Here is a 22,729-nt window from a genome sequence, read left to right on the forward strand (position 1 = left end):
GAGCGTTTAAAATTAGAATTGGCTAGGTAACACGGTCGCTCGAGCGAGGTACTGGCGAGCCTCGAGCGACGTACCTTTCGCTCGAGCGACGGCTTGGCGTGAGTCCAGCGAAGTTGGTTCTGCAATTGTGGCTCGAGCGAGGTCAGGGCGACACTCTAGCGAAATCAAAGCGTCGCGTGCATCTTCGAGGCATCCCACACAACCCTAGACCTAGCCTATAAACTTTAGTTAATTGCAACTCTAGTCCCTGAACTATTGGACATTGACAATTTGGTCTTTGACTTTACAATTTTGACAATTTGGTCCTTGGTCACAGATTTGCCAATTACATATTTTCCTAACAAACTCCCCCTTTGACATTCTATGACAAAAACGCATTTGACAGTCAAGGATAAAAAACAAATTGACTCCAAACTACCAATTTATTCTATCACATCAGCAATATCTTGTTGAACCTGTTCCCTGAAAAACAAAACTCAAATACCACGTGAAAAAGCATGTGAAATGGAAACGGTAAATATAGGCAAGATATAAATCATATATCATTAACCAGATTAAGAAGCAATAATAATGTATGTCTAAGACACCAAAAACAGACATTAAGATTGCCAAAATATCAAAAACTTAATCTAGTTATAAAATGACATATATACATCAACTTTATATCACAGTTATCAAAAAATCATTATCTGCTCCAATATCTATGCAATCTACTCCATATCAACTCAATCAATCTACTCCCCCTTTTTGTCACAAAGGGCCAAAGAAAAGCTAAAGCAACAAAACGAACTAAGAAGCAGCATCTCTAGCACTGGAAGAATCAGAACCACTCTCAGCACTCGTGCTCTCCTCCAAATGATCTCGAATCCAGTGCAACTGACGCTGACAGACAGCAAGAGCACGGCGAAACGTAGACATCTCAGCTGACTGACACTCCGAAGTAGCACGTAATTGCGTGATCTCAGCTATCATACGAGCCTGCTGCTCGATCAGTGTAGACATCTGACCCAGAAGCGGCACCATGGGGTCAACGGACAACGTAGCCACCCCAGGAACAGAAGTAGATGTCGAAGGACGGGAGGAGCTGAGCGGAATAGCCAAATGAGGAGCGGGACGAGATGGAAGGAATGCCCGAGAACCCCCAGTAAGTATATCAAAAATAGGATTGAGGGGCTCAGAACAATCAAAAGCATCAACAGCTGCAGCCGCCACTGTAGCCTGAGCAGAAGAAGAGGAAGACGGAATATGGGAACAAATCTGATGAATAGTCTGCTGTCCAATCGGACGTCCTATGCGACGAGTTGAACCCTCGGGGAATGAAGCACCCAAAAATAAAGCAACCCTATGAATCAAGCAGGCATAAGGTAACCCGATCTGACCCCCCGGAGTACGAAACGAAGCCAGAATCTGCTGGCAAACAAAGCTGGGTAGGTCAATCGAGTCCCCGCGAAGGAGGGCATAGAGAAAGCGGGCCCGCCCCATGGGTAAGGAAGAAGTATGGGCTACGGGCCATAGGTTTGTGCACACAATACGCAACAAAACCTGGCGATCAGTGGGAAGAGAACCCATGGCCATCGCCGTAGGCCCCCCGACAGACGGGGTGTTCAAAATCGTCGACCGAACAAGGGAGTCGGCCGGAACAGCAGAGGGTAAAATATAGGGGTACGTAGGATGGGTAATCTCTGGTATACCTAAGACCTGAGCTACGGCAGAAGGTGTAACCCTAAAAGAATGACCCCGCAAAAATACCCTAAAGGATGACCCGTCAATATCGTGGATATTCGCATAGAATTCCTGAACTAGGAGAGGGGATGGAGGTGATAGACCAACAAGCAAAGGCTCCCAACCCTGAGACACTAAGATGGCAGCTATATCTACGGGAAGGTCAGACAAAATTACCTTACGCTCCACGAGAACGGGGCGTAAGGAGAACTGGGAAGTGAAGACCTCCTGGGCTGTAGTAGAAATGAACCTCGATCGACTGTAAGAGGTCGAACCACTAGCCGGCTGGGAAGAGGGACGTGATCGCTTACGGGCCATCTGGCACACGTAAAGAGGCAAGAAATGAGTCACATGAAAAATGCACATGAAACGATGCAACGTGTCATGACACACCGTGCACACAAATGAGGCACAAAAGTGATAAAACGTGATCGACCCTAAGAGCAAAGTCATCACGACTCGAAACCCAACTAAGAATATGCGTAAAGCCACAACGAAGCAAAAATGGAATGAGAAAAATACCCAAACAACCCTAAGGAAACAAGAAAATAGCTAGGGCATTGCATCGAACACGTGGCGTGCGCCCCTTCGGCACGAATTCCCAAGCACACACGAGACGCACCCATGCAACCAAGCACAACTCCACAAACTAGGTAACATGCTCTTCAAAATGAAACAAACCACATGCAAATCGGAGTTACGGAATGTAAGAACGAAGTCGACGAACATGGAAGAAAAAACAAGAAACACACTTAAAATAACCAACAAAGAATCACACAGTGCGAGCTAAACTTTGAATAAAAGTACGAGAAATGGCAATCCATGAATCAAAGAGATGCAAGAGGCACAGAATCCATAAGAATTAAGCAATGATGCTCACAAAACCGAACAAACATGCAGAAAATGTAAAAACACAAAAAAAGAAGAAAAACTACCTCAAATGATGTTCAAGATGGAATTTTGATGTTGAAATCAGGTTTAAGTGCTTCGAATCGATCAATTACCAAGAATATTTGAAGAAATTGCAACACAAAAGAAGAAATGTATGTAAATGTAGGGAGAAAAATGAAAAAATAATGCGAAAATGAAGAATCAGAATTCAAATACCCACACTGTCGCTCGAGCGAGACGACAGCGAGACTCGAGCGAAAACAACACTGTTATTTTCGCTCGAGCGAACGGCACGCGAGCCTCGAGCGAAAACTCAAATTTCAAAAATAGCACCACAATTTTGAAATTTTTTTTTTAAAAAAATGGCAGAACTCTTAGAAAATTACAAAATTAACCCCGAATTTCAAAATTTTGAAATGTGGAACGAAACGAAGTATGTAACCGAATATGCAATCGAGCCCAACAATAAGCATAAAGTCACAAACCCAATAATCAGCATATATACAAAACGTAAGTCCACACAGAGATCAAATTACCATGGAGTAAAGTGTATACAGACTAACACCGTGAAGAGTGCCACGTAGTCCATGCAAGCGAGACTCAAAACCTTAAATTAGTGAGAAAGGACATATGAAAACAACCAAACAAAGGTGTATGTCGACCAAGTGACAATCAAATCCAATACCACGAGGACCCAAATCAAATAATACGATTGTCATACTTTTACTCCCCCTAACTGAATGATCTCATGTCTTTTTTTTTTTTTTAACAAACAAACTTAAGTGCAATGCTATCCTCATTAGGCGACATAGATGACCCCCGTAACGAACGTTGGGCCGGTGACTCTCAAGTCAGACGACCTTAGGGCACCAGGTTAAAAACCTCTCGGGCTTAATAGTTCGAGTCAAATAGGCCCCGAAAATAGTCAAAAGTTCGACAAAATACAATAAACGTGGGGAAAGACAATATGATTAGGTGACACTCGTCCCAGATCAAGTCAAATGGACACACAATCCTAAGCATAGAAGATCACCATCCCAAGTCTCACCCAAGCGGTCAAGACTCACATACAGGACTACAGTGTGTGCTGTGCAAAGATGAATGATGAGCCATATACCCAAAACTCCACAGACAACATGAACAATGATGGAACCTTAGACTCGTACATATGATGAATAATAGAGTTAGATTCTAAATGCAAATGCCAGAATTGAGACATAAAAGGCACACACATGAAAAATCCCTTTTCTTTTTTTTTTATACATTTAAACACACAAACAAAAACAGTCAATGAAGATGAAACAAACAAACAAAAATGCATCACACATACATAGGTCACATGCAAAGTACGAAGTGACTAGGTGCAAATGTGATGCAAGCATGAATATGCAAGAACCCATGATCAAATAGGTGAGCTAACACCAACAGCCGTCCGAAGCGACTCAAACCTCAACCCATCTAGTGGTTTCGTAAGTAGATCAGCCAATTGATTATCAGTAGAGACATGGTCAAGAGAGACAACATGTGATTCAACAAGCTCTCGAATGAAATGATGTCGTATGTCATTATGTTTTGTTCGAGAGTGCTGAATGGGATTCTTAGAAATATTTATCGCACTCGTATTATCACAGAAAACAGTCATTGTCCCTTGGCTAATACCATAATCACTAAGCATTTGTTTCATCCAGAGAAGCTGAGTACAGCAACTCCCTGCAGCTATGTATTCGGCCTCTGCCGTGGATAAAGATATTGAATTTTGTTTGTTACTTAGCCAGGCTACGAGATTGCTACCCATGTAAAAACAACCCCCAGTCGTACTTTTCCTATCATCTGCATTTCCGGCCCAATCGACGTCAGAGTATCCAGCCAAATCAAGATTGGAATTCCTAGAATAGAATATCCCTAGATCCACTGTACCACTGATATACCTGATTATGCGTCTAACAGAGCTTAGGTGTGACTCTTTTGGATCTACTTGAAAGCGAGCACACACTCCTACACTAAAGGTAATGTCAGGCCTAGTAGCTGTGAGATAGAGAAGACTACCTATCATGCTACGATATAGGGAAGGATCTACACTCTCACCAGAAGGATCACGACCTAACTTTAAGCTAGTACTCATCGGTGTCCTAGTATGCTTCTTACTATTTAACCTAAATCGCTTAACGAGATCCTTAGCATACTTAGACTGTGAGATAAACAGTCCATCCTTTGTCTGTCGTACCTGAAGTCCAAGGAAATAACTTAACTCCCCAACCATACTCATCTCGAACTCTCTCTGCAGACACTCAGCAAACTCAAACGCTAAAGACTCAAGAGGAGACCCAAAAATGATATCATCGACGTAAATCTGAGCAATGGTAAAATTTTCTTCTATATGTCTAATGAATAAGGTCTTATCTGCACCACCTCGAGAGAACCCATCTTCTTCCAGATATGATGTAAGTCTCTCATACCAAGCTCTAGGAGTTTGCTTCGAACCATAGAGTGCTTTGTGAAGTTTGTAGACATAGTGGGGAAATTTTGGATCAACAAATCCCTTAGGTTGTTCCACATATACTTCTTCCTGAAGAAGTCCATTCAAGAAGGCGCTCTTAACGTCCATTTGATGCAACTTGAACCCTAAGGTACATGCAATAGCAAGCAGAATCCTAATAGACTCAAGTCGTGCAACGGGGGCAAAAGTCTCATCAAAATCAATCCCCTCAACTTGAGTATACCCCTGAGCAACTAATCTCGCCTTATTCCTAGTTATAGTACCTTGGTCATCTGTCTTGTTCTTAAAGATCCACTTGGTACCAATAGCATTACAATTTTCAGGTCTGGGAACTAAGATCCACACATTATTCCTAGCAAATTGATTTAGCTCCTCATGCATCGCATTCACCTAACACTCATCACTAAGGGCCTCTTCAACTTTCTTAGGCTCTACCTGAGAAACATAGCTAGTGTACGCTAGATTGTTCAGTACTCTCCTACGAAGTCTCATCCCTTCATCTAGATCCCCAATAATATTATCCTTAGGATGACTAGACTTAACCCTAGTCGATGGTTCCTTAGGATTTTTATCTAGATTTTGTGGAAGTGTTTCCTTTTCAGATGTTTCAGGTTTCTTACGAGACGATTCAGGCATAGGTAGCTCAGTAGGATCACTTGAACTCAAAAGATCACCATCGTTATCACATTTTTCACCACTCTCCCCCTCACTCACAGCATCATCTATCACAACATTTATAGACTCTATCACCACACGGGTACGTAAGTTATACACTCTAAATGCTCGGCTATTCCTAGAGTACCCTAGGAAGATCCCTTCATCACTCTTTGATTCAAACTTACTCAAGTTCTCTCTATCCCGCAAAATGTAGCACTTACTCCCAAATACTCGAAAATACTTAACAGTAGGCTTTTTACCCTTAAGAATTTCATACGGGGTCTGATCAGTCTTGGGTCTAAGGTAGACTCTATTGATGATGTGGCATGCAGTGTTAATAGCTTCTCCCCAAAAGTGTAGGGCTAATTCCTTGCCATGAAGCATGGCTCTAGCCATGTCCTGAAGGACACGATTCTTCCTTTCAACTACCCCATTTTGTTGCGGAGTGATAGGGGAAGAGAACTCATGCAATATCCCTTCGTCCATACAGAAATTCTCAAGATTAAAGTTCTCAAACTCTTTTCCATGGTCACTACACATCCTAGACACTTTGAGATTCAGTTCATTGCTAAGCCGTTTACACAGAGACTTTATGAGATCACAAGCATCAGATTTTTCTCTAAGCAATTCTATCCAAGTAAACCTCGAGAAGTCGTCTACCACGACAAGACTGTATTGCTTACCACCTAAACTCTCAGTCCTAGAAGGTCCCATCAAATCCATGTGTACCAACTCCAGGGGTCTTTTGGTCATAATTTTAATAGTCTTCTTATGGCTCCTCTTAAGTTGTTTACCTAGTTGACATGGTCCACACACAACATTTTCACTAGGAACTATCTTAGGCAACCCATCTATCAATTCTTTCTTAGCCAACTGCTCTAGACTCTTATAGTTCAAATGACCTAATCTTTTGTGCCAGAGCTCACTCACATCAATTTTAGCACTCCTACACACATAGTTAGAATTAGGTAATACCCCATAACAATTGTCAGATGTTCTAACCCCTTCAAGGACTACCCCACCGGATGAATCATACACGGTACATCTCTTCTGCACAAAACTAACCTCAAAGTCGTCATCACAAATCTAACTAATGCTTAACAAATTTGACTTTAAACCTTCCACATAAAGCACATTAGAGATCACAGGTAAACCATGCATTGTACAGTACCTTTGCCAAGAATAGGTGCAGAGCCCCCATCTCCAAAGGTAACCATACCACCATTACATTCATCAAGAGTAGTGAATAGAGCTTTATTACCACACATATGCCTAGAACATGCACTATCCAGGTACCACATATTAGAATTTTGAGCTTTTAAAGCAACATGAGCAACAAAACAGTTTTCTTGACCTGAAAGTCTACCTAGATCACCCTTTTTGACCCAAACCTTTTTAGATGACAAAGTACTCTTAGTTAGCTTAGTAAGTATCTCAGTCAAATGACTAACCTGATTAGACAGTCTTGATGTTCCTATGTGATTGATGACTCTGTTCCCTAGGAACACTCTTACCCTTACTTGGACTCCTAACAGCATTAGACTTAGAGGCAGACACAAAGACAGTCTTAGATGGTCCAGCAACATGTGTATTACCCTCAACATATCCTAGACCTCTCTTATCTCCCATTGGCTTATTCATTCCCAACAGGTTATCCAATTTATTAGTTCCACTTATGAATGTCTGAAGATGAGCATTAGATTTCTCCAATTCACTAGTCAAACTCTTAACCTTGTCTTCCAATTTCTCATTGACACACTTTAACTCACTACCACTCTTAAGTGAGTCCTGAAGCTTACTACCCAGTTTCTCTTTTTCCCTTTCAAGTTTGTCAACCTTTTTAAGTAGGGCTTTATTGACCTTCTTTATTTTAAGACTCTCCTTAAACAACAGTTGATAAGCTTCTTGTAAGTCTATGTCATCCTCATCCTCATCCTCATTACCAGAATTATCGTTTGAATGTTCTTCCTCAACCTTGTCACTTTCCTTATCAGATTCACTCTTAACAGTAGCCACAAATGCCATATAATTTCCTTCATCATCACTATTAGAGGATTCCTGCCTATCACTGGTCTCAGATTCATTTTCAGTAAGTGAGACAACTAAGGCCCTATCTTTCCCTTTTCTTTGATTTTTCTTATAGCTAGGACACTCATTCCTATAGTGACCTATTCCTTGACACTCATGACATCTAACCAAACGTGGCTTCTCACTTGACCCTTTATTGTTAACTTTCTCAATTTTATCTTTTGTGAATCTGCTAGGGGCTCCACTCTCTCTATCCTGAGGCTTTCTCCTATTTTTGAGGACTTTTTGAAATTTCTTAACAAAGTATGCGATTTCCTCATCCCTAAGTGACTCAGTATCAGAAGATTTATCTTCTTTAATGGATTTCAGGGCTATGGACTTTCCTTTCTTATGTTGTAAGATAGTGAGTTCATAGGTTTGCAAGGATCCTACCAATTCTTCGATCTTAACTTCATCTAGGTCCTTACTTTCCTCAATGGCAGTGACTTTAGGCCTAAATCTCTCAGGCAGAGATCTAAGTACTTTTCTCACAATCTTAGTCTCAAGAATTCTCTCACCTAGGTTGAAACTAGAGTTAACTATATCATTTAATTTAGCGTAAAACTCATCAAAGGTTTCATCATCTTTCATCCTCACTTCTTCAAACCTAGAGGCTAGCATTTGCAATTTTGAGTTCTTTACTATCTTAGTTCCCTCATGTGTAGTTTCGAGAATGTCCCAAACCTCTTTAGCAGTTTCGCACATAGACACTCTCCTAAACTCTTCTGGAGATAGAGCCATGAATAATGCATGAATTCCCTTACTATTCCAATTACATGCAGCTAATTCATCTTTAGTCCACAGTGATATGTCAGTAAGGTTAATTGTTCCTGATACGGTAGTAGATGGAGGTTTCCAACCATTTTGAACGCTAATCCAAACATGCTCATCTAAGGACTTAAGGAACGCACGCATTCTAACCTTCCAATATGCATAATTACTTCCGTCGAAAAATGGAGGTACAGACAGTGATTGACTCATCTAGACAACTATGGGTCAGGACTCGAGATTAGGCTCTGATACCACTTGAAAAACCTATCGTTCGACCCAACTAACACTTAGAGGGGGTGAATAAGTGTTCTTGCGGAATTAAAAACTTTTTGAATAATTCATGCAACAAGTCACACAAATTATAATTTGTCCAGATTAATTCACGTGCTTTATCTACCTATGTTGGATTACCATTGACAAGTAAATAAATTAAAGTGGTAAAAACACAATAAACATGTTGACGGAGAAACCCAACTGGGTAAAAACTCCGGGCACAAGCCAGTAGAGACTCACTATTGTAGAAACCAGCTTACAGCACGCCAGGCATAATTGACACTCTCAATTTTCTAACCTCCTTGCTGTATGAACTCAAGACCCTTCTGGATTTTGCAGATCCGTGCTAAATCCCAGCATTGTATAATTTCTACCTCCCGTGAATCGCCACGCACTCCAGCTCTTCAAGCAAATCCTTCCCGGATCTTCAAACTGATGATCTTCTGGAAGTTTAATTGGAGTTGTGAGACAGGTGTTTTGGTGTTTATGGATTTGATGTTTTTACTCAACAAGCCAAGGATTGGTATGAGAACAATGAAGGATTTCTTTGGCTTTTGATCCTTGGAGAGAATGGTTTTGATTTTTGGTTGCCAAGGAATTGAAAGAATATTCAAAGTGTTTTCAATGTGAATTTTCGGGTTGATCAACACGAATGGGACGTTTGGTATATATAGAGGTTGATATATGGTAATGTGGAGCGTCAAACATTCGCGAGCGTTTAAAATTAGAATTGGCTAGGTAACACGGTCGCTCGAGCGAGGTACTGGCGAGCCTCGAGCGACGTACCTTTCGCTCGAGCGACGGCTTAGCGTGAGTCCAGCGAAGTTGGTTCTGCAATTGTGGCTCGAGCGAGGTCAAGGCGAGACTCTAGCGAAATCAAAGCGTCGCGTGCATCTTCGAGGCATCCCACACAACCCTAGACCTAGCCTATAAACTTTAGTAATTGCAACTCTAGTCCCTGAACTATTGGACATTGACAATTTGGTCCTTGACCTTACAATTTTGACAATTTGGCCCTCGGTCATAGATTTGCCAATTACATATTTTCCTAACAAATACCATACCTAGCTAATTATTCATAGAACTAAAGAACTTTTGAACAATTGAAAATTGAAAGCAGTTGAAGTAAATGGGCCGAAGAAATCGTAACACTAATTTAGTGCGTATGTCCTCATTAGCCATTAGGTGCAAGAAATGGTTCCAACTAAAATTGCGAAAATTTAAAATAAAAAATTGTGTGCAACTTTTGGCATCTAGTCTTCCGAGACCCGCATTAGGCGAACCAGTGTACAACCCAGACTTGGTAACATTTAGCTATTGGTCTAGCACAATTAGATCCACTAGGCATAAAAGATCAAGAAATTTTTTTGAATAGCACATGTACAGAAACTTTTTTTTGCACGGATAAGACACAATAGTAGGAGAGGTGGGTAAATTTTCTGCTTTTTTTATCATCACATAGGACCCGCACAATGTGAGATTTCTGATCAATTTTTGTGAAATAGTGTTCTGTACATACATAATTTTTGAATTTTTTGGGGGACCAATGCACTTTTTAGGTCAAAATGAAATTTATCTCTCACCAAAAAATTTCTTAAACATGTCGAGTCAGTCAAAATGATTGCAAAAATTGTTGAAGGATCATGTGTTACACCATATTTTAATCTAATTGGGCATTTGATATTGGCAAAATATCAATTGAATGAGAGAAAATGCCCAATGACATGTATAAAAATAAAATACAAACAATTATCCTTTTTTTTTTTTTTTGGTTGATGACATGTATATGTTGTATTTTTTGAAGGCTGCTATATTTTGATATGCAAAATTAATGAACAGATTTTATTAACACTGAAAAAAAAAATTGAAAAAAGAAAAAGAATGAACATTGCCAACTCCTTATCCTTTTTTATATTAGATTGGATGTTCTTTATGCAAAGTTGATGAGATTCTCGCAAATTTAATGTCTACATTGGCGACGGAGTAGAAAATTTTGTCACCTTTGTCTAAATTGATGAGAATACTTAGATGGTTCCAAATAGTGATAGAGTCAGGATTGGACTAAAAAATCTTTTTCGTCAAGCTGATATGTAAAAAGAAAAATTGCGCATAATTTTTTTCTTTTTTTAACCTAATAAAAAGTTGTTTTGCAAGGAAAAAAAATGAATTGGAGCCCAGGCCAACATACCTTAAATCCGCCCCTGTTTCCAAATTCATACAAAATAGAAGAAAGATAATTCAAAAAAGGAGTATATTTGGAAGATATGACAAAACATTTCAAAGAATGGAATTTACTTAGGAAAAGAAAAAGTGATGGACTCATTTCACTGATAATTCTAATTCGATATAAAGTTAGGTGTAACACTAGTACAAAATCCTAACTTATCAGCAGTGCCTCCTGATTTGATTTTACACATCTAACATGACAGTTAATAAGAAGAATGCTACAGATACAAAAAATCTTTAAATCACAGGGAGACATTTGTCCCCTGTTGAAAAGCTGTTAAAGATTTCTTGTACGTGCAATTTTATACCGATTAACAATAACTTGATATTTATTCATATTTCATTATTGGAAATTGACATTTCAATTTTGAACAATGTACCCTTGGCACTACATGAGCCTTTGATACGATGGACTAAATTGAATTAAATGAGGGTGCTAATATATTATAAAATAATAAGTCTTATTACTTAAGTTGTCTATTTTATATACCAAACATAACTTAAAATAAAATTAGCCCTTGAACCCCATTATTTTCATCAAAATATATTTTTCAACAATGATTTGACCTCATTTAAATCATACATTCTTCATTAAAATAATATCACATGCAAATTCAGAACTTTTCTTTATATTTTAATAACATATTTTCTATCAATACACTATTCAAAAATGTATATATATGTATTTTTTTTTTGGCAAGAATGAGGCTCAAACAAGGAAAAGTAATTGAACATAAATTCTTAGTCAAACTAAGAGTGATTGGCTAAGCTTAACATAGTTACTTTTGTACATTTACATATTCTTCTAGAGTAGGATTATACATGACTTAACACATTTCAATGAAGCAGACTACATGTACAGGGGAAAATTTTACAGAAGTGTTGTAAATTATACACAACAATGGATGGGTGGTTTATTTTATGCAATAAAATATTCATATGTAGCCCACTCCAATGTGGGAACCCTTTAGAACTTCTGTGAATTTATTTCCTATACACGGGGAATAGTACCATTTCAATTAGTCCCTTGAAATTATAATATAAACAATATATAGATGAAAAAATAGTAGGTGTATAGATAGCTTTTTAATCCACATCTAGGAGTTGAATCATTTAACTAAATATTACTATAAATGGTAGGTCCATGGAATAATTAGCCGAAATTTTTGAACTTAAGAAAGTATTTTAGTGCAATCATGCTAAAGCGGCATTCTTTCACATAAAATTTGACATAATGACACGTGGCATTATATTATTGGATCGTTTCAAACAAATCAGCTTTCTTATCAAATCATCTTCTGTCACCTCAAATTATGTCAAAGCATCTGTTAAAGCTTTCAGGCAAAACCCATTTTAGTATTACTAAAGCACCTAAAAAGGGAATTACTTTTATCATATACGAGTTTGAGTATTAACTAACTGTACGTTATAAAATGTTTTCATATAATATCAATTTTGGACATTGGTACATTGGATCTAGGATGAATATATAAGTCAAGTAACAATGATTGGAAGGTGAAAAGCACGTGTTATGTATGAGACGTGAGGATGGGACGATATTCGATGTGAGCAAAAGATGAAAAAGTTGGAAATTGCTTGGCCGGATCACCAATGGGGACCGTTCATATCTTTTGGCATTGGCAGCCTCCCACCTTTTCTTGGGGCTGCCAACGCTCTTCATGTGTTCCAACTCATGTTTCAAATTCAAATAATTTTTCGTTTTCTATTGATAATTCAATTCCAAAAGACATCTTTGAATGATTGTGACTTTTGGGGAGAGTTGTAAACAAATCTATATATAGATTAATAGTTGCTTTGATCATTACACACGAGTTGAAGTACTTTTAGTTTCTCTTATCCTCCTCCATCATATAAATTGGTTTTTGTTCACTATTTTTCAATTCTTGTTCTTACTTTGAACTTCTATATACTGCAAAATCGAAGTGCAAAGATTTTCATATAAGCTATTATACATCTTGGTGTTCGGTTTGTTGTAAGTTAGTATATAAAAGCCAAGAAAAAATCCATTCAATTCTATTGTATCTTGTAGGCTTAAATGGATCCGTGTAGACACATTTGTAAGGAGCAAATAATTGTAGAGTCGTTGTTACAAGCCATCGCAAAGGAATATCTTCACCAATAAGGTAAACAATATTTGATTCGACTTGATAATGACCTTTCTATCTCTAAATTGGTGCCGGCAAAAAGAACATAAACTTGCACAAACAATACATTCAAATAAAAAGATAAACTTTAAAATTTGTTTTGTGTAAATTTTAAGCGATTCGAGTTTATAAGAATATTTTGATCTTTGATCCTCTGTATAAAAAGTTAGAAGAAAAACGAATAGATCAAAATTAAAATAATGAATTGTTAATATTCAAATTTTGTTACTTCAACTAATAATAAATATAATAGAGTGATGAAAGAATAATTCGTACAAGTGGCTTTAAAATTATTAAGAAAACAAAATTATGATTGATTTTATATTGCTCATATGTAGCCAGGCCTCCACGCCGATATTCTCCTTGGGAAAAAGATGGGTCAAATAAAGTATTTGGTCTGATACTTTGCCTTCTTTCAACAAAGCCCCTTTCTGTCTTTTCGTTTTGAAAAGTGAACTAATCCAATGTATTTTGAGGGGAAAATATTTTTGGCTTTTTTCACAAAAGAGTAAAGAGTAAAAATGGAAAGTTTTGCATTTTGTTATATTATCTTTTACCAATTTCTCGGTGGGATCGATTGATTAGTAATTGTTTGGGAGGTGATTAAATTATAATTACTTTCGATCAAACATAGTTTATATCAACACATTATTTCGCATGATTTGTAACTATTACTTACTTTTTAGTTGTTCATTCTATGGAATCTATGGCTTAAATTATAATTCAAACTGTTCCCAAACAAAATTTTTTTTATAACCATGTTCGTGGGGTTCATGGTCAATAATTTTTCAAGTACTCAAGTAGATTTTCATCGAGATATGTTGGATATTTTATTGTTAACCAATCAAATGATCTTGGTACATTGGCTCATAATCATTTAGTGCAATTATACTTTCTATTTACGACCAATCAAACTATCTTAAAGTTTATGGTGATCCTAAAAATTATTACCATGGATAAATGCATGGAGATCGGAACCCAAAAAAAACTCTTAGTCTCTATTTCAAGTTAATTGTAATGGCAGCAACCAAACTTTGATCACAGTTGCAATTAGGCCATTGAATTTTAATTGATTGCAATTGATTCACTAGACTTCAATTTAACATCGATAAAACCACTTTGTTAGTGGGATGTTAAACAACATACCTGAATTTACTGATATGACCATTAAAACTAATGTTTGAATATGCGACAATTCACATGGACTTGGATTAAATGTACTTACCAATTAAATGTACTTACCATCACCAAACTTCTACCCGAACTGCAATTAGATCACTGAATTTCAATTGGCAGTAAATTCGTCACTAGTGTACTCTTTTATATCAACATTTTCAAATAAGATATAAAATATCGATGCTAAATAAGTGAATTATTTCTGTGAACCGAACTAGAAAGAAACATCAAGATATCATTTTCAAGGAGGTGCTAATTGAAATGATGAATTTCATTTAAATTTGTTCCCTTTAATTTGCATATTTAGTTATTTACGTTGAATTAATGCCACTGATGATGATCATCAGAAAATGAAGAGTACAAAATGCAACGTGTTTCAGACAATGTTACGTGTTGGAATTATTATTATTATTATTATTCACTTGGACGTTACGTTTAACAATAAAAGGACATCATCACACGTCCAAGTGCGATGGAGCGAATATTTAATGTTGTGTCAAACAAAAAGTGTCTCAATCATCCAAAATCAATTAACTATGTAGAACCCTAGAATAATACTATTTGCAGTCAATTATTGTTGTAGTCACCCTACGTGATATACATGTAGCAATTATTGATATGATATATAAGGTAAGAAAAAACTACCACATTAATACATTAAATCACAAAATGCCATATAAAATGTCACGTAAAATAACTACCGCTGTGAGCGACTATAAATAGCATTACTCATAACCCTATCACCTGACTAGAAACAGTTAAAAGTATCGACTAGTGAGCAAATTTACGGCTGAGAAGAGCCCTCAAACATGGAAAATATTACCGTGAATTCTTGAAATTGGACGGAATTATAACTTTCAAACACAAAGAGTGAAGTCTCACAAAAATGACCAAAAAATTCCTAAAAGGGTCTAGGAGCCATATATATATATATATAGGGGGGCGTAACGAAAATCAACTTTTATGACAGAAAGCGAGACGGATTCGTTCGAACGGTATATCATAGCACAGTCCATGATGCACAAAAATTAAATAAAATTAAAAAAAATTAAAATACAAACGAGCGAACAGAGAAAAAAAAGGGAAAGAAGACATCGACTGATTTGGCACAAAACATTTATAAAGTCCATGCTTTGTGGCATTAGAATCTAATTTTTAGTAAATTTCAATAAAAATTGATAAAATGTGTGGTTAAAAAGTTGTCGATCTTATAAATTATATGGTTAAAAATAACTATTAACTTTAATTTATATTAAAATATAAATTTTAATCTCTATCAGATAAGAGCAAAGGTAGGTCTTAAAGATAATCTAACTGCCAAACATAAAATGGAAAGATTTCGTGTGTCAAATACACGGGTGATGCCTTAGGCACGTTTCTTGGTCTCCTATGAGCCTGCAATAATTCTATTTCAGTCAAACAAGCAATATTAATTACATTATCTTTTATTTCTACAATTTTGCAAAATTAATATTATTATTTGTAATTTTGTTAGACCATCTTTCTTCCCACAAATGCAATTGTTAAAGTCTTTATAGTTTTATTTATTTATTGAAAGACCATCTTTCTGCCCCACAAATGCAATTGTTAAAGTCTATAGTTTTTTTTATTGAACTGCACATTACTAGATACTGAAATTTATACTATCTGTGGTCAAGTTTGATACTGCATGCCATGAAATTTTCTTATAAAAAATGTGTTTCTTCATAAGGGCTCTTTTAAAATAGTATTGCTAAGCCTTTGTTTGGAAATAATTTATAAATGTGTAACTTATAAATAGAGAGAATGAATGGTAGATAAATGGACAATACTTGTGAATCTACTGAAATGTATAGCTGAAAATGAAGTTTGACCAGTTATAAATATTTATAAATGTTGTCAAACAAATGTAAATTCGACAAGAGTGCTGTTAAATAATTTAATTATTAAAAGACATTAAAATTTAAGATCAATATAATACTTAAATCAAAACAAGAGATTTGTTATGGAAAATTTTTAAGTAAAAGAGAATGTCAGCATAAAAGATTATAAGATATTTGGCCTTCTCTAAAGGCGAAACTGCATTATAGGCATTACTAAGGAGATCATTTTATGCATTGGCACCACAAATTTGAATAATTAGATTATATTTAAATTGTATGAAAAGTTTAAAACATTTATAATTTATCACATTTATGTCTCAATTTTTTCATTACATTCTTATCCTCAAATTAATATAAATAATTTATGATTATTATTTCTCTCCGAAATTTTATTTGAGATAGAGGAAAATTACTCATTTGTCCATTATATTTACAAATAAGCAAATGAAAATAATACTGCAAAAAATGCAATTAAATATTTGATATTTATTTTAAAGTGCCTTAATAATATTTTTAGATAAAAATCATGATTAAGAAAAAGATTTTTTGATCAATAAAATGTTAAAAATATAAATGTGAAAAAGAAAACTTGAAGCTGTAAGTTTAATGATGAGTAAAAGTTAATGATCTTTAATATAATTAAAATGTGGTGTATATATAAAAAAATGTTTTGTGAATATACCCATGGTCCCTTTATGTAGCCAACGTTTGATTCACGTTAAACTTTGAATTAAAATTCAAATTAAAGTCAATAATTAATATTAGAGTTTTGTTACATGTAGATCCCCATTTACATCCTTATTTACAGAATTTACACTTGGCAAGGTTTCACACAATCTTCCCCAAAAAACACCTTTAATCCACCTGCTCATTTTCTGCCATGTTATCATCCATACATGGGGATGTAGCTAATTTATGTGCAAATAACTTTCCGTTAATTTTAACCACACTTTTCATGATATCAACAACTTTTCAATCATATATTCTATCAACATTTTTTCAAAATCTACAAAAAAATCTGATTTTTATTTAAACTAAATAGGGACATAATCTCAAAAACCGGGTTACACAAATATATTGCAGACTAAAATAATTTTATTAATTGCAGTAAGAACAGAACAAGTAATCTAAAATTGCAGGAAATAGTAAAAGAATGAATGAACTTCCAACCGAGGCCTGTGAAAGCATGGTTTCCTTAAAACACATTTGTCGTCCTCATCGTAGGTACTTGAAGTTTAGTTTGAGCGTCTTTTTCCAGGATATAACGGAAAAACAGTAAAGTTTGCGTATTGCAAACACTACTCTGACAAACTGACTTAGTACTCAACATTATCACCAAGAACTTCACAGAAAGTAAAATTATGTATGCAAACAGAAAGTAAAAATTATAGAGGAGAAAATGAGTTTTTCGTGTGTTTGCAAGGGAGGAAGATAACTGGATAAATAGACTTTAAATGAAAATTAATAGGCCAGGAGTTATGACATTAACCACCATTAATTTGGTTGTTAGTCTCTCCATTAACACAAACATAACCATATAAGTTTGAGGAGTTAAAAGAATTTGGGATTTTTTTTTTTTGGAAAAATAATGAAATAAAGGCAAAACGTGGACCCTTTTAAGTTGCCAATTTTTGGTCCATTCAGTTCAACATTCGTGTGTACGGGTCACACCCGCATACCAATTCAAGGTTCAAAGCCTATTTCAGTCTGTGATTTGCACCCTTATGCACACACGTAGAGAAAGCATCTATGCTACAAATAATTACAGATTTCCAAAATGTGATCATATTTAAAATGGTCATTACCATTATCTATTTTCCTATGTGGAATAACCTTAAATTAGCTTCCCATCAAAACAAAACCTCTTCCGATACATCACTTTGAGCTCCAATTTCTTATTCACCCAACCATCATTTTTGGCAAGTAAATATATGATTTCGACATTCTCATGGAGAAAAATACAAATCAATCGTGATCTTCAAAAATAAACAAATGAGTCACACTCAATTTATGCCAAAGTCTACCCTTAAATCTATTTTTCCAACAATTCCCCACATGAATGAAAATTGAGAAAGACATAGAAACGGAAGACATAAAGACTTAGTGAGATAGTTCCAACGGTTGAAACCTGCATTGGATAGGTAGGTATTATCCTTTGAACCTTTCCTTGTAAAAGTATATTTACTTTACTAGCTGACTAGTAGACGTGATATCCTTGAACTATTCTGCATTTTATGTAAAAGATCTACATAGAATTCTTCCTAACGTAATTCAATTTTTATTGTTATGTTTATTATGGCCATGAACATACGCATGAATCGATGAGAGTTCATAGGAATTGAGCCCTACACGATTCTCTTGGAAGCGACTTTACTTCTCTCTCACATAAATGATTACTTATTACATGTAACCCGCATTACTTAACTCGATTGTCGACATATAAGAATCATTAAAAGTCTAGTGCTTATCCTTCTTCCTTACGGGTATCACTGTTGCTTCATAGAAATGGATAGAATGCAACATCCCTCATAGTGATTTAATTAAATTTTTACAATTAAGTTGTCCTTTTGAACCTAAATCTTAGAATCTCCAATCAATTAGGTTGAGTTTCCTTTGTATTAACTTATCCTTTAAATGTCTTAAGTCTCATTTCTTTCGATAATTTTCCAACTAACTCTTTATTTAATTCTTTGGTTTGTGGATCCACAATATTATCCTTTGACCTTACGTAGTCAACAGTGATAACTCCAGTTAAGAACGGTTGTCTTATGTTATTGTGTATATAACATATATGTCTAGATTACCATTGTATATGTTACTCTATACCCTTCTAATTGCTAATTGACTGTCACAATGTATGCAAATTGCTATTGTGGGTTTTGACCATCTTAAAATATCCTCTAAAAAGTTGCATAACCATTTAGCCTCTTCACCACATTTATTTATAGCTATAAACTGGGATTTCATAGAATATCCAGTATAATTGTTTGTTTACGGGATTTTCTAAATATAGTTGCTCTCTCCCCAATGTGAACACAAATCCACTATTGGACTTGGAGTCTTTTATATCAGATATCCAATTTACATCACTATGTCCTTCAATGACTGTGGGATATCTGGTATAGTATAGTCCAAAATTACGAGTATATCTTAGGTACCTCAATACTTTTACTATTCATTTCCAGTGATCAACTCCTGGATTACTCGCGTATCCACTCAATTTACTAATTGTGTAGGCCATATCTGGTGTTGTACAACTCATCAAGTACATTAGGCTTCTAATAATTCTAGAGAGTTCTACTTGAGAGATACTTTTACCTTTGTTTTTAAATAGATGTTGACTTGTATCTATCACTGTTTTGGCCATGCTAGAATTATCTTTGTTAAACTTTTCTAAAATTTTGTCCACATAATATGACTGGCTTAGAACGAGGCCATATGATATTCTTGAAATTTTGATTCCAAGTATAACATTAGCTAAACCCATATCTTTTATGTCAAATCTCAAATTTAAGATATTTTTAATGGATTTAATCATCTTATTGTTACTAGTAACAATAAGCTTGTCATCAACATAAATACATTAAATGACATAATCATTTTCAATATCTTTTATGTAAATATATTTGTCACCCTCGTTGATTTTAAATCCATGCTCCATCATAACATTATCAAATTTTTCATGTCATTGTTTGATTGCTTGTTTCAAACCATATAAGGACTTCACCAATTTACGGACTTTCTTTTCTGCCTTGGTGATGAGAATTTCTCTGGTTGTTCCATATAGATTTTTCTCTCTAAATCTCCATTTAAAAAGACAGTTTTAACATCCATTTGATATATTTCAAGATTTCGCAGAGCGATAACGTAAGTATCATCCTAATGTTATTCTCATCACTAGAGAATAGTATTAAAGTAATCAAGGCCTTCCCGTTGTTTGTAACCTTTTATTATTAATCTGGCCTTATACTTTTCGATAGTTCTATCTACTTATATTTTCCTTTTGAAAACTCATTTGTAGTATGGTGATTTACCTCCTAAAGAAAGATCCAGAAGCTTCCATGTATATTTTGCAAAATAGAATCTATTTCACTTTTAATGATATCTTTTCATTGAGGTTCTTCTGAAGAGTTCATGGCTTCTTGATAGTTTTGATGTTCACTTTTTAGTATATAGGTCAGAAAATCAGGACCATCAGAATTTTTTGTCATTTCTCTTTTGCTATGTCTTAGTTCAACCTTAACCTCCTATTCTAATTCTTGGTCTTGACTATTTCCAACCATGGTCTCATGTGTTCGTTTAGAAGAGCTTGCTTTATTTTTGGATCTATATGATAATACATATTCAAAGAATGAAACATCTCTTGATTCTATTGTTGTGTTTTTGTGTATGTCTAGGATATTAGATTTATGCACAGAAAATCAATAAGCACTACTATTATGTACATAGCAAATGAAGATGCACTCTACAATTTTCAAGCCTATTTTTTCCTTCTTTGGTGTTGGAATAACTACTTTAGCAAGACATCCCCACACTCTTAAGTATTTATAAGAAGACTTTCTTCCTTTTCAAAACTCATAAGGGGTCTTTTTTATTTTCCTTCGGGTCACTTTATTTAAAAGGTAATTTACTGATAGCACAACTTCCTCCCACATGTTCTGAGATAACCCATAACTTACTAGTATTGCATTCATCATATCTTTTAAGGTAGGAATTTTTTGTCAACAACCTTATTTTGTTATGGTGAATAAGGTGTAGTGGTTTTATGTAAGATTCTGTGTTGTGCACAGAAATCAACAAATGATGCTTCATACTCATCACCTCAATTACTTCGCAACACCTTAATTTTTCATTAAGTTAATTTTCAACTTTATTCTTAAAGAGAATAAATTTTTTATGGCTTCATCCAGGGGCGAATTCAGTATCAAGGTTTAGCTAGGGCGGAGGTTGACTTTGTCCGTGATCGTCGACAATCAACGATCGTAAAAGTTCGATCCGATCGACGGCCGTTCATTCATTAAATTTTGATTAAATAATAATAAAAATTATTCAATATATATGTAAATGCACTGAAATGTAAAAATTATATGCATATGAAAATATAATTCAATACAACCCAAAATGCTAAAAAATATACAATATAACCTTACTCTATAATTGTAAACTTGGACAACTAAATTCTACGAGATCTCATATTTTGAAAACGTTGCAATATTACCTTATTCTCAAGTTTTATAAAAAGATCTTTCTCCATGTAAACCACCAATTTGTCATTCAACAATTCACCTTCCATTTTGTTGCGCCGAGTCATTCTTGATTAGATTCATAGCAGATAGTACCCCTTCAACACTTGTAGTTATCACAGGTAATATCAAAGCCAATGTGATCAGCTAAACCAATGGAAAATAACAAAAACTTCCAGTTTCAACCAACTTCTGAGTTATACAAGATATGCTTTTGAGGTTGAAGAAGCTTCGTCCATTCTCACGAGCATAAGAAACTTGTTAAGATTTGAGGTCTTTGTAATAAAAGCTTTTTACTATTGAAATCCAAAGGATAGAATTGAGCAAGATGTACCAACTTACATACATTAGAAGTTGCAAATGAATCTCTTGGACTTAAACATGAAATGCAAGTAAAAAGCTCTGTAGTTGTTTCTGAAAAACGATCATTCAACTCTTGTAAGATTGAATCTATCACATAACAATATAAATCAACATAAATGCGATGATAATAAGTCATCTACTGAGTTGAATGCCTAGTTCAACCTTTCAATATTACAATATCCTCTATATTGGGCACTGAAATATGTCTATTAACACAAAACTCAATCACCTTCCTCAACAAAGTATATCAACCATTGTCTCTCATGTTGTGCAATGCGTACTTACACAACTTCAATAACTTCATAGCATTCTGAATATCCTGATTCTTTTTTTGTAAGGCTTGTGAAAGGTCGTCTGTAATTGCAAGAATTTCAAAAATAAAATAGAGACTGAACACAAACTGAAAATCTTGCATAGTGTCCATCTGTCATACGGCAATTGATTGTTTATCTAACTTATGCTGTTTTATGATATATTCTCAAGAATATCTATGATCGCATTAAATATACTAATAAAGCGAGTAATTGTCGTTAGATGTGAGCCCCATCTAGTATTATCTGGGCGTGCCAAACTCATTTCTTGAAATTGAACAGTTCCACCAAAAAGTTCCCCAATATTAAGCCTTTCCAAAATTTCTGAATGATAACTTGTTCGAAGAGCATCTACACGTTTATATGAAGCACCAACCAAATTCAAAATAACGGCAAGCATGTTAAATAAATCACCAAGCATAACATTCCTATGTGCCACAAAAACAGCTGTTAACTGAAGCTGATGAGTAAGGCAATGAACATACATGGCATATGGGTTCTCTAT

General features: G+C 35.2%; 1 protein-coding gene across 1 annotated transcript; it reads right to left on the reverse strand.

Annotated features, from left to right (window-relative positions):
* Positions 1–5,500: 5,500 nt before the first annotated feature.
* Positions 5,501–8,749, reverse strand: LOC111389800. Its single transcript, XM_023014778.1, has 5 exons — positions 8,538–8,749; positions 7,527–8,441; positions 7,229–7,439; positions 6,197–6,817; positions 5,501–6,136 (listed from the first exon to the last, which is right to left on the reverse strand). Exons 1-5 carry the CDS (start codon positions 8,747–8,749, stop codon positions 5,501–5,503), a joined length of 2,595 nt encoding a protein of 864 aa, XP_022870546.1.
* Positions 8,750–22,729: the final 13,980 nt, after the last annotated feature.

The sequence above is a fragment of the Olea europaea genome, unplaced genomic scaffold, assembly GCF_002742605.1.
Source record: "Olea europaea var. sylvestris unplaced genomic scaffold, O_europaea_v1 scaffold622, whole genome shotgun sequence".
In the NCBI taxonomy this organism is placed as follows: domain Eukaryota; kingdom Viridiplantae; phylum Streptophyta; class Magnoliopsida; order Lamiales; family Oleaceae; genus Olea; species Olea europaea.

Coding starts and splice junctions, on each gene's coding strand:
- LOC111389800 (XM_023014778.1), bottom strand. CDS start 8,749: ATGCGTGCGTTCCTTAAGTCCTTAGATGAGCATGTTTGGATTAGCGTT. Junction 6,818..7,228: donor CACATAGGAACATCAAGACT/GTCTAATCAGGT, acceptor AGTTTTGTGCAG/AAGAGATGTACCGTGTATGA. Junction 6,137..6,196: donor TCACTCCGCAACAAAATGGG/GTAGTTGAAAGG, acceptor CTTCATGGCAAG/GAATTAGCCCTACACTTTTG.